At 49.3% G+C, this 12,874-nt stretch overlaps 1 protein-coding gene across 2 annotated transcripts; it reads right to left on the bottom strand.

Moving 5' to 3' along the window:
* Positions 1–6,709: 6,709 nt before the first annotated feature.
* On the bottom strand, positions 6,710–12,519 carry CTRC (chymotrypsin C). 2 transcript variants are annotated; one of them, XM_006072793.4, is made up of 7 exons: positions 11,443–12,508; positions 11,244–11,341; positions 10,250–10,375; positions 9,255–9,391; positions 8,319–8,464; positions 7,306–7,458; positions 6,710–6,786 (listed from the first exon to the last, which is right to left on the bottom strand). In XM_006072793.4, the coding sequence occupies exons 1-7, from the start codon at positions 11,614–11,616 to the stop codon at positions 6,772–6,774; spliced, it is 849 nt and encodes a 282-aa protein (XP_006072855.3). In that variant the 5' UTR covers positions 11,617–12,508; the 3' UTR covers positions 6,710–6,771. The 2 variants fall into 2 exon arrangements, with proteins under 2 accessions (XP_006072855.3, XP_044798791.2); XM_044942856.2 differs by lacking the exon at positions 6,710–6,786 and having other exon boundaries at positions 7,319–7,768; positions 11,443–12,519.
* Between the last annotated feature and the right edge of the window lie 355 nt (positions 12,520–12,874).

Raw genomic sequence — 12,874 nt, 5'->3', positions numbered from 1 at the left:
CAAGATGGGGATTTTCTCAAAGCCCAATGGAAAAATGGCATGTGTCCAATATTCTTTTTCCATTTTCCCTAATTGACACCCTGGAAATACTTGGAAAAAGATGCCAAATGTGAATGTTGAAATATGGGCTCTATCCGCTTTCAACAGATTAAGTTATACGTTATGAGAAGAAGAAAAACTTTGGCCCTTGGAGTTGTGTTTTCATAGAAAACATTAGGTTGCATGCTAAACAAACAGTTCTAGGCCAGTGATTCTCAATGGTGCTGGTATTATCCACCAACGGGACATTTGGTAATGTCCAGAGACATTTTTGGTTGTCACGGTTTGGGGTAGGGTACTGTTGACATCTAGTGGGTAGAGTCTAGAGATGTTGCTAAATATCCCACAAAGGCACAGGACAGCCTGTTACAACGAGGAACGATTCCCCCTCAATTGTCAGTGGCACCGAGGTTGAGGAAGCCTGTTCTAGGCCATACCTTGGCTTGCTGGGTGGCCTAGGATAAGCCACAGAAGTCTCAAGGCCTGGAGCCTGCTCGTCCATGAAACAAGGGGAGAAATGCGTGCCCAGTCTGTTTTGCAATGATGTGGTGAGGATTTGAAAAATGTGCTTATGTGGGAGAAGCACAAACTAGACCTGAACAGCAGGGTTCAGGGTTCATTCTGGGGTTGGGCAGCCCCAGAATGGGCAGCTGTGGAGGGCTTTATTGGGATGGCTCAAGAGTATTTATCATCTCCTCCTAGGACCACAGCAGTTTGTACTTCTCCAGTAACTTCCAAATGAGGTCAAAGCAGGAACTTCTTAGAAAAGGAGGCTGACACTCACCCAACACACATGTCAGATACACTCACATGTCTTACCTAACCTAAGTCTTATGAAATCTAGCAAAAGGTCCCATATTTCAAATGAAGAAGCTGAGGTTCAGAGAGGTAAAGTGAACTTGCTCAAGATCACACAGCTTCTAAAGTGGCACAAGGGGGATTCCAACATAGGCTGGTCTGATTTCCAAGCTCCTTTACTCGAGGATGCTGAAGGCGGCATTTCAGATGTCCTCCTAGTACTGCAATAAGCCCCTTGTGTTTGGTGGGTAGCAGGGTGCATGGGTGGAAAAAAGGAGTGAGGGCTCCTGATGGACGTTCTTGCTCTTCCTTAAAACTTCATTCTCCTCGCTTATGGTCAGAGCACAGTTCCAGGAAGGCCAGGCTCTGGTGAGACAGACCTGCCCTGTGACCATAGGGTCTACCTTTTGCCCAGCCAGAAAAGCAGAGCAGAGAGTGGACTTGACTTGAACTGTTAAGACCTGAGTTCAAGTCCTCATTGAGTCAGAACTGAGTGTTATAGCTTGGACAGACAAGTCATTGGGCCTGAGTTTCCTAAATAACAATCCAGGCCTGGATTACAGGATTGTCATATGGGTGAGAAAAATTTTTAATTGGCCAAGAATCATGAGGAGGGTGAGGGAGCCTGGGGTGTAGAATCCCATTGCACTAGATGTCAGAATACCTGGGTTCTAGTCCCAACTCCATCCCTAACTTCTTTAACAGTTTGGACTCTTGTTTGTAGTCTAGCAGTCACTACAACAACAAACTATTTCTGAAATTTCCTATTTTATCTTGAATTAATGTGAATATGCCATTCTGTTCCATGTATCTGTGTTTATTTTACTATAAAAATAAGATTTTCCTGTAGGAGGTCACTGAACAAATACTGGTTTGGCACATGCCATGGGCTTGCTGTGTGACCTTGGGCAAGTCACACAGGTCCTCTGGCTTGGGGCTATTTATGAATGAAACACAGAGAAGGACATATGCCCAGCCTATTTCATCACATTTATGGGAGGGTTTGGAAGTGACAAAAATCATCATCTAATAGGCTTAAGCCAAAGAATCATTCACTGGGACACAAGGTGGAAAAGCCCAGGAGCAGGGCTGGTTTCAGGCATGGCTGGATCCAGGGCTCTGGTGATGTCCCCAGCACTCAGGTTATCTCTATCTTTTGTCTCTGCTTTTCACTGTGAGAGTCCACTCTCAGGCTCCATTACATGGCCTGTAGGAGCTCCGGGTTGTCCTATGGGGACAAGCGGGTTACAGAATCTCTGGTCCAGGGTTTCTCAACTATGGCGCTATTGACATTTTGGATGATGGTTCTTTGTTATGAGACCCAGAATCCTGTGAACTACAATCCTGTGCCTTGAAGGATATTTAGCAGCAGTCCTGGTTCCCACCCACTAGATGCCAGTAGTCTCTTCCCTCCTCCTCCAAGTTGTGACAACCAGAAGTGTCTCTACTCATTGTTGAACGTATTCTAGAGAGCAAAACCACCCCCTCCATTTTGCTGCTGTAGCTTCACATCACTCATCTTCAAACCCATCAGGGAATGAGCGAGAGCTTCCTGGTAGTTCCCACAGAAGTCCTGTAACTCTCTCTGATTGGACCTGCCTCAGGTCACATGACCATCTCTGAACCAATGGTTGTGGTGGGAGAGGGGATGCAAGTGTGGATTGGACAGGTTTAGGACCTGGAGGACAAGTCCTACCCCTGAATCTGGGTACCAGGCTCCAGATGGAGGTAATCCAGGTTCCTGGAGAGGGAATGGAGGCTGGGAGAACAGATGAGTTTTATAGCCCACTTCCTCCCACTGGGGCTCAGTCCCCATTTATATGTTGATGGACAACCAGGCAATCTGTGAAGTTCTAAACTGGGCTGTCCTTGAGGTCTCAGTGGGGCCATGGAGGTGCAGACGTGAACTCTCATGAGATTTAGGACTCCTTTATAAGGGTTCCTCTGAGAAATCCAGTGCCCAGGGGTTAGAAACTTGGGTTTGCAGCCCCGTGCTTCTGGGTAGTGACTCTGGTTTGGATCCTGACTGCTCACAGAGTGGTTTGGACCAGCGTAGCTTAGGATCTGGTTAGAAATGCAGACTCATGTGTCCACACCTACTGATTCAGCGTCTGCAGTTTAACAAGATACTTAGGTGATTCTCCTGTTTGTTAAAATTTGAGAAGACCTGAGCTAGAGCAAGTTTCATCTCTAACTCAGTTTCTTCACCTATCAAATAGAACAATAAAAATCTTATCCAGCTCTTAGGGTTGTTGTTAGAGTTAAACAATAGTTTATTCACTTAGAACACTGAGAATTGTCAATGTGCAATAAAATGTTCACTCTTCAGTCCTGAGACCTGCTGACCTCAGATATCAGAATAGCACAGAATTATTCAAACTTTACCATCAAAGAATCTGAGGAGATCAGGGGTTGGCAACCTGTTTCTACAAATGACCAGACAGCAAATGTTTTAGGCTTATTGGCCATACGGTCTCAGTTACAACTATCCAATTCTGCTGTTATATTGCAAAAAGCAGCCCAATAGGCATAGCTGTTTTCCAGGAAAACTTTATTTACAAAACAGATTTGTTTTTCAGGCTCTGATGTTCAGTAGATTAATGATCTGGGGTCTAGCATGTGGCAGTCACAACAGCAAATGTCTGGGAAGTTTCATTCTTCACCTGGAAAGCTTGATCTGAATTTTGCAGCTTATTTCATCACACAGCTGGGTTTATCTTAACGTGCATTTTTTTTCTTCCCACACAATCTTCATAGGAAATCGGTGCCTTGGGAAGATGCTCTGTGCTTATTCTCTGCCATTACATGCCCCCTGGCCTATCACCATGTGAACATTTGCAGATATGTGCTCCTACTTGATGAGTGAGTTTTAGGGGACTGACCACCAGGGCCTGCTGGGAATACAGCTCCCCCTCCTAAGGAATAAAAGGCAGAGGGGAGATGTGCCACTGGGGGTCCAGGTATGAGGTCAGTAGTAGTAATGACGCCGCCTGTCACAAGCTTCTGTTGGCTTCCAAAGGGAGGTGGAAGATGTGCCCATTTTACAGATGGGGAAACTGAGTCTCGGAGAGGTTAGGTGACTCAGCTGCTGTCACTGCTTGTTAGCCAATAAATATCCTCCTTTCTGCTCTGCCATATTTCATGCTATTAATTTGTGTCTTAGATAATGTGAGGGTATGAGAGACTTCCAGGATGGCTCTGATTCTTCACCTCTCACTTTATCCATGCCATTTGCCTTGCAATTTTGCAATGGGCTCCTGGGAGGAGGATGAGAGAGAGCCCTGTGGAGCTGAGCTTCCCCAATCAAAACCAGACTTGACCCCTAGACATATGAGTGTTTCCAGCCAAAATCGGCAGTTAGCCAAAATAAGCCACCTAACTGACTCCCAGCTGAACCCAAGTGTGTGAGCAATAAATACCTGTCTTTGGATGCTACTGAGAGTTTGTGGTTGGTTGTTATCAAGCACTATTAATAATGCTGGAAGTAGCTGATACAGCTGGTGAAGGCCTTTGTGAACATCTGTGAGCAATAACTCTCTCCTCAGGTTTCTATCTGAGTTCAAAATTGCCAGTTTTGCTCAGGATTGTCAGCACACCCACAGCCTCCACCCCTCCCTGGCATGGCCTTTAGAGGAATCTGTGTGAGAGGATCCTTGAGAGTTGGGGATTAATGGCAGAATTACATGGTTGTTAGTCACACAGACTCTGGAGTCAGACCACCTGAGTTTAAGTCCTGGTGCCCCATTACTAGCTGTGTGACCTTCGGTGAGTTTTTAAACCCCCTCTGAGCCTCAGTTACCTCATCTGTAAAGGGGGATAATTATCAAGGTTGTCAAGATTATTGTATAAATGAGGTCGAGTATGTGAAGCTCTTGGATGGTACCAGGACCATTGGTCGCCCTATCCATGTTCCGTGCCTTATGCTCTAGCAGAAACTGCTGCCTCGAGATCCTCCCGAGCAGTCACCATGACTTTGCTCATGGCCTTCCCTTAGCCAGGAAAGTAGTGACCCCTTATGATATCCCCAAGAGTATCAGTTAGGTGTGTTCTGAGCTGCAAGTTATGGAAAACCTGACTGCAGTGTTTAAAACAAATGCAAATTTATTTTTTCCCACAAAACTTGATATTCAGAAAATGGTTGCTGGCATCAGATCTGCAGCTTGATGATGTATGAACTTATATCTCTGTAATTCTCTTGGCCACAAAATGGCTGCTTTAGCTCTAGGTATCACATCCACATTCATGTTCATCACAGGGCAGTAGAGCTTGGTGATCCAGAGCATGGGCTCTGGAGCCAGATTAACAAAGTCTGGATCCCAGCTCCATCACCTTCTGGTTAAATCACCTTGGGAAGTCATGAAACATCTCTAGCCTCAGTTTTTTCATCTGCGAAATGGGGATGATATTAATAGACTATATCTTAGGATTGTTTTGGGGATTAAGTGAGGTAATACATGTAAAGCCTATAGAACAGTGCCTGGCACATAGCAAAATATTCAGTACGTGTTAGTTATTACTTCATTATTATAATCGTAAGGGACTTGGGGACAAATAGTATTAATGTTTAGTGCATCTACCTTCCAATATAGAGACAACTGCAAAAGAAGGAGGTCAAGCAGGACCAGGGGGCCCTTGGGTCAAGCAACCAGCAACATCTTCTGTGCTTGGATACGTTCTGTTCAAATGTGAAGACTCAGCCTGGGGTATCACCACCTCTAGGAAGCTGTCATGGACTCCTCTCACCAACTGACACTGGTTTAAGTGTCCCTTATCTGTGTTCCTGGACTGTATTCCTACCTTCACATTTATACAGTGACCTCAATGATCTGTTTATGGGTCTGTCTCCTGCAGAACAGGGGTCTTGTTTGGACTCTCCCTGGATTCCCAGGGCTGAGTTGGTGCTGGGCTTCTTGTAGCCTCCATTGCTTGTTGAGTAAATACTTTTTGAGAATGAGCTTGGCTTTGTGGGAGGTCATGGTCCCCACCTCCAGGAACCAGTCTGATGGGGAAACTGGGCAACTCAGTGACCAACCAGAGGTATCCTAGTTGAGGGTTTTCCTAGGAAGACTTTAGAGGTAGGGGTGGGGGCACCTCCCTCCTAGATCAGCCCTGGACTAGGAGCCCTGGCGATCCTCAGGAGTGCCCTAAACTAGGGACACTGTGGTCGGGGGTCAGGGGCCCCACTTGGATCCACCTAACTTGAAACTGGGTCCCTCACCTTTCTGACCCCATGTGCCCTCCAGGCGGCCTCAAGACAAGAGGAGCCTAAACTGAGCCTCTTTGTGCATTACTGGTCGTTTCTTCCTGTGACTAGGCTCAACTTTTTCCTTTCTGGGCCTCAGTTTCCCTGCCTGTCTAGTGCAGCGCAAGCTTGCCCACCTCTGACCTGCTGTGACTACTGTGGAAGCCATTGCTGTTTGACCAGGGTGTGGTGGTTCACAGCTTATGAGATGTGTGTGTGTGTGTGGTGGCGGGGCTGGGGGGGGTGCAAATCTCTGGTGTGTCCTTAACTCATGTCCCCTCAGGCACCAGGTGGCCTCTTGGGAGAGCCTCCTCCCCCAGCACCTCCAACAGCTCCCCCTCAAGGCCAAACCAGCCTGAATGAGGGGGCCTCTCTTTGCATCCTTGGTGTGGAAGGGGCAGCTCCCAGAGAGCTTCCGAACCCGCAGGGGACATGAGAATCAAGAATGAAGGCAGGGGACTTCCTTGGTGGTCCAGGAGCTAAGAATCCGAGCTTCCAACGCAGGGGGCCCAGGTTCAATCCCTGGTCAGGGAACTAGATCCCACATTCTGCAACTAAGAGTTCGAGTGCTGTAATTAAGACCCAGTGCAGCCAAATAAATAAATTAAAGAAAAAAAGAAAGCAGGCAGCTTGAGGGGGAGAGAGGTTTATTGTGGTTGTTGGGATTTGTGGCCTGGGCTCCTGGGAATGAATCACAGCTGCAGTTTCTGGAGAAGCAGAGAACAGTGAGGGACTCAGGGCGGCATGAGTCTTGCCGGGGGGTAAGGAACAAGAGGGCACAGCAGGTAGTACCAGGCCTTAATGAGCCAGGCTTGCCTCTGCCCCCAGGGTTGGCCCCCTCGGCACTTCCCACCACCATGCAAGTGGGCTCAGGACACTGCCTGCTCCCAAAGTGACCCCCTGTCCCTCCTCAAAAGACAGATAGTCATCCATGCCACCCCCTCTCCTGTGTTGGGGCCATATTTCACCTTTGGGAGCCCTGATGGGGAGCCTAGGGTTGGGACAGAAGTGTTTCCTGAAGCAAATGGATCAAAGGGTTGGGGAGTCAATGGCCATTTCCTTTACTGCAGCTGATTCAAGACTGCGTGCAGTAAAAATCAATCAATACTTCTTGAGCAGGTGAATGAATGAATGAGTGAAGGAATGAGTAGAGGAACAACTGAAGGAAGGGCAAGTGAGGGGTGAGGGGTGGGCAGTGAGGAAGGAGGCCTGGGAGGTGCACCCACCTCGTTGATCCAGTCGATGTAGGCAGACACACGGGTGAAGACCGTCGGCTTCTTGAAGGTGTTGCAGCCCAGCCCGGAGCCGAAGCTGACAATGCCTCGCACATCCCAGTTGCCGTTCTCGGCTTGGCAGTTCAGGGGACCGCCCGAGTCCCCCTGCACCAGATGGGGTGGGCGTCAGAGGGAGGCTTGGGCCACAGGGTCGGGTCAGAGTGGGGCATGGAGTTGGCCTCTCTGCCTTGGTACCTCCTGTTTTGGCCTCAGCTTGTCCATAGTGAGGGAGGCAGATAAGATATGGTTTGGGAGTGACTTGACCTTTATCCTAGGGGAGCCCTAAAGTATCAGATTGAGTCTTGGTTTGCTGTGTGATCTTGGGATGATGAGAACCTTCTCTGTGCCTCAGTGTCCCTTGCCTGAGTCTGAGCTGTCCAGAGAGGTGAAGATGCTGGGAGTTGTGTAGGGGACCCTGGAAAGTGAGGAAAGTGGAAATGGGGAAAGGGTCCTGTGTTTAAAAATGGGACAGTCTCTGATTTCCCTGGGTGCTTCTTGCTTCTGTGTCAGATTCCCTGAATCCTCTGTCTCCCTGGACCAATGGAGTTGACGGTATGTCGGAACGTGTGCCCAGACTTGAATGAAGTCTCTTCTACATGTGTCAGACTCATTTAGTCCTCACAGCAGCCCTGTGCTTGCTGTTGCTCCATTTTATAGTGGGGAAACTGGGGTTCAGAGAGGTTGAACAGCCTGCCCAAGGTTATGCAGCTATGAAGGGGTGGGACTGGAACTCGGATCCAGAGACTGACATTCAGCTTTCATGCTCTGGTGGTAGTGCTGGTGGGGGAGGGGAAGGGGAACAGTGACAAGTTTTTCCTAAGTCTCCTGACCCCAACTGGGACTCAGTCTCCCCCCAGGGAGAGGGCTCCTCATGGGGTCTCCCCACTTCTCACTCCTTTGCTCTCCTCCCTGCCCCTGGCACTTGGCCCTCTGCGTTAGGGCTGAGGCGCAGTCTGGACACTCACGTTGCAGGCTGAGATCACTCCGTCGCCCCCGGCACAGACCATGGTTTCCTTCACCGTGGTGCCCCACCAGTCTCTCTGGGAGCACGTGGCATAATCCACCACGGGCTGCAGGCCCTGCTGCAGCTCGGCGGCAATGGGGCCGTTGTCTGGAGAGAGAATGGGTGGTGACTGGGCAGGCAGCCCAGGAAGCCCTGGCCCCAGGCCTTCAGGGAGCAGAGGGCTAAATGGGGCTGGGCCGGGCCAGGCAAATTCCGGCAAGACTTTAAGGGACATACTCACATGCCTTTTATTGAGAGGCAAGACTCTGAGCCAATGGTCCCAAACTGGGTTAGAGACCCTTCAAAGGGTCGGAAAGGTAAAACCAACCCATAGAAAACCCTCAAGAAATAACTACCATTTATCTTTAATTTATGTTCTGGGGTTTTAATTGCCAATGGTTTCCTTGTAGTTCTCTACCTTTGGAGTCACATGTTAAAAGATTTTTCTCAGCCCCAAATTTTCCAAGTACTGCTCTCCATTTTCCTCTAAATCTTCTGTAGGTTCATTTATTTGCATTTAACCTTTAAATTCAGCTGGAATTTACTTGAGAATTCCATTCACTGGAATATACTTGGTATATAATCTAATCTCCTATGCCAAAATGGTTAGTTTCATTGATTCAATAGTCACTTACATGGCATTTAGTAGATGTCCAGCCCTGCTCTAAGTCCTTGACAAATTTTAGTCCATTTAATCCTTATAGCATCCCTTATATGCACTTGGCGTGTCTGTCACATGGCATGTGCTTAATAAATATTAGCCATCATTACACAGTTTAAGAAGATGCGAAAATGTTAAGGCAGGAAGGAAGCTGGTGGGCAGATGTGGGTGGCATGCTTACTGTGGGAGCTGCTTCCTCCAGGAAGGCGCTCGTAATGTGCCAGGGGCTATACTCACTGTAGAGACGGCCCCAGCCAGTGACATAGCAGGGGTAGTCCTGAGGCAGCAAGGAGCCCTCCTCTGGCATGCAGGCCACCTGGATTGTGTCACTCAGTTCCACGGTCTCTGCCAGCTTGATAAGGGCAATGTCATTGCTGGAATCCAAAGTGGAGGTGGTGAATACTAGGAGGGCCTGGTGCACCAAGCAAATGCCAAGAGGCCTGGCCTGGGAGCTGGGAGTCAGGCCAAGGGTGACCAGGGGTCACACAACCCGGACTGCCGGGTTTTACTGGTGGACAGATGCTGGGGAACGAATGATCTGCTTTCTAGTTCCATCGCCTGCCCCTGTACGTGGAGCTTCTTCCCCTACTTGTGTCTTCACATCACGACAGCCTTAACAGAGAAGTGACAAGAGCAGAAGCCTTCTGAGCCACTGTCATTGAACCACTGCATCAGCTGAAATTAAGCTAAAGCAAATTGGGAATTATGACTGTAAAAATACTTGCAGATTCCATTTTTAATGTTTCCGTGTTGCCCGAATGAAAGCGGACAACCCTAGGTAGACTTTGACTTGTGGTTCTGCCACTTAGTGGGCTGTGTGACCTGAGACACATTCCTTAACCTCTCTGATCCTCGCGTTCTTGTCTCGGGCTGTTGTGAGGATTAAATAAGAGATGGCATGTAAAGTGCTTATTGCAATGCGGGCAGGTGCACAGTAAGCATCAATAATGGGGAGTGCTGGCTCATCCTCTGGCTGACAGACTTCAGGTAACATACCATGGGGGCCCCGTGATTCTTATTCCATGTGTACTTTCTGGAGCCCCTTGGTCAATGATGGGAATGGGAGGGGTGTCCGTCTCCTCTTAGCATTTTGCTATTTTGTGTAAAGTCATCATCTGTGGGCCGTTCAGGGTGAGGATGGGGCTCAGGGACAGGCTCTGTCTCCATCTCAGGGACCCCCTCTTCTTCTGAGCTGCCCCTAGGGGCCATGTGATGGCTAGCTGGGTACTCACCGAACTAGGAAGGAGTTCCACTTTTCATGGACAAAGATGGTGTCCACACCCACGTAGAGGGAGCCTGCCTCGTCCTCCACCTCCAGGTTGTTCTTCCCCAGGGCCACACGGTAGGTCAGAGTGTTGCTGGACAGAGCAAGGGGGCCAAGTCAGGGTCCTACACCCACTGGTCGGCAGGGTAGAGAGGGAAGTTGGGGCTCTGGTGATGCAGCTTCGGGATCACTGTGGGACTCATTTGGGGGAAGGCATGGTTCACCCCATTGACCCTTCCTAGGGCACGGGGTAAGGACCCTGGTCTTGGAGTCAAGTCCGTTCTGACTGCTGGGTGGGCAGGCTTGGGCCTCAATTCCTCTCCTGTAAGGTGGAGATAATCTTAAAACTCACCTGCCAGGAATGCTGTGAGGATGAACTAGTCCACACTGCTGCTGGCCTGCATTATCTCACCTGTATTCCTCTCTAGCCACCTCCTCCTCTCCCCTCACACAATCCGCTCCTGCCACACTGGCTTCCACTTTATTTCTCAAACATACCAAATGGACTCCTTCCTCTGGACCTTTGCATCGGCTCTTCTCTCCACCTGTGACACCTTACTTCCAGACCAGAGATCTCTTCCCTTATTTTCTTCAGATCTTGGCTCAAGCATGCCCTTTTCAGAGATCTCTTCCCCGGGTCATGTCATTTAAAATAGAACCCCTCATACTTCTTATCCTCTCCCTGCTTCTTTGTTTTTCTTCACTACCACTTATTTTGCTACATATTTACTTGTTGGATGGCCTGTCACTGTCTTCCACTAGAATGTAATAAGCTCCCTGAGAGCACAAACTGTGTTTTCACTGCCACGTTCCCTGGCACATAGTAGGCGCTCACTAAATACTCATTGAATGAATAAATGGACAACTGAGTTACTGGATATGCGTAGCCTGCTTGTCCTGGTGTCTGGAGTGTGTGCCCGGGAAGGGCAATGGGCGGGGTGTCTGGGTGACTTCCGGCTCACCTGATGCAGTGGGCAGCTGTGAGCACGTGGTTGGGGGTGATCAGGCTGCCGCCACAGGTGTGCCTCCACGTGTTATCCTTGAGGTACTGGAGGGAGATCTGGGGGGGGGGGATGTGGAAGGATGCCGTGTCAGCCCCCAGGGGCCCACTCCCCACGCCCCTCTCCACCCTGCCTCCCACGCCCGCTGCAGTGAGCTTACCTGCCAGGGCCAGCTGTGGGGAATGGCGTCCTCTCCTCCCACCACACGGGCTGATAGGTTGGGCTGGAAGATGGGGGCCCCGCAGCTGGAGGCTAGGGGAGACAGGAGAGGGAGAGCATAGGTCAGTGTGGCTGGTATCTTGTTGAGGAAGGGACAGGTGGAAAGAGCACACATTTAGGGACTAGGCAGACTTGGGTTTGAATTTTCCTGTAAGACTTTGGGGAAGCCATTGAGTTTGCTGGGCCTCAACTTCCCTTTCTGTGAAATGGGTAGAATAGCACTAACCTGATAAGTTTGTCCTAAGAACTAAATGATGCATATGAAGAGTTGAGCAAAAGATCTGGTATAGAGTGAAAGTTAAACCACTGAAGGAAACACCCAGGCAGGCTGGCTTGGTGTGAGTGCCCAGGTACACCTGTGTTCTTCATCCTTACCCTGCTGTCCCTTTTGAAGCCACAGCATGGTGGGGACGTGTGAACATGGAACCCACAGAATTCCAGACTGTCCTAGCTGTGGAACAGTCAAGAGCAAGTGCTGGGCATACTCGGACTCAAATTCTGCCTCCACCACTAACCAGCCATGTATCTTGAAAAAGATACTGAACTTCACTGTGCCTCAGGGTCCTCATCTGTAAAATGGGTCTATATTCATAGACCCTGCCTCTCAAGGTTGATGGAGAATCAAATTGGCTCCTGAATGTCAAGGGCTTAGCAGAGCGCTTGGCACAGAGTAAGCATGCAATACACAGAAGCAGCTATTGTGATTATTACTACTGTTGTTATCAACTGGAGGACTCTTAATGAAGTGCTCTTATTTGCCAAAAGAGCCAGTGAGCTTTAGAGAGGTGATATGGCTTATTTAGGTCCTGCTGAGAGAGAATGACATTCGAGTCAAGTTCCTTGACTCCCAATCTGGGAGAAGGCTGCCAACAGGGGAACCTGCCACCCTCTGTGCCAACACAGAATCCCCAAAGGAGAGATGCTGATCCCAGGAAAGGTAGGCCCCGAAATTGTTTAATTGCTAAATCGTGTCCAACTCTTTTGCAACCCCATGGACTGTAGCCTACCTGGCTTCTCTGTCCATGGGATTTGCCAGGCAGGAACACTGGAATGGGTTGCCATTTCCTTTTCCAGGGGCTCTTCGTAACCCAGGAATCGGACCTGCATCTCCTTCATTGGCAGGCGGGTTCTTTACCACTGAGCCAGCTGGGAAGCCCAGACCCCCCGATGGTCCCTGGGGTACCCGGGGATGAGGCATCTTCTGTTCCCCCAGGTTGATGCTACATCTTTCTGCACCTCATTGCTCATCCTCACCCTGGGGAGGTCAGATCATCAGCCCTGTTTCGCAGATACAGAAGCAGAGTTGCCTAGCAGGCAAGTAGCTCATTTGACACAGCTGATCAGTAGTAACTGGACCCACACTGGACCCCAAA

The sequence above is a fragment of the Bubalus bubalis genome, chromosome 5, assembly GCF_019923935.1.
Source record: "Bubalus bubalis isolate 160015118507 breed Murrah chromosome 5, NDDB_SH_1, whole genome shotgun sequence".
NCBI classification, from domain to species: Eukaryota; Metazoa; Chordata; class Mammalia; order Artiodactyla; family Bovidae; genus Bubalus; species Bubalus bubalis.
The sequence above is the reverse complement of the archived record's forward strand: the minus strand, read 5'-3'. Positions and strand labels throughout refer to the sequence as shown.

Bases quoted from the DNA above. Each gene is read 5' to 3' on its own strand.
- CTRC (XM_006072793.4), bottom strand. From the start codon at position 11,616: ATGTGTGCTCTTTCCACCTGTCCCTTCCTCAACAAGATACCAGCCACA. The intron at 10,376-11,243 runs GTGAGCCGGAAG...TGCTCTGTCCAG, and splicing joins ACAGCTGCCCACTGCATCAG to CAACACTCTGACCTACCGTG. The intron at 9,392-10,249 runs GTGAGTACCCAG...TTTGGATTCCAG, and splicing joins TGGAACTCCTTCCTAGTTCG to CAATGACATTGCCCTTATCA.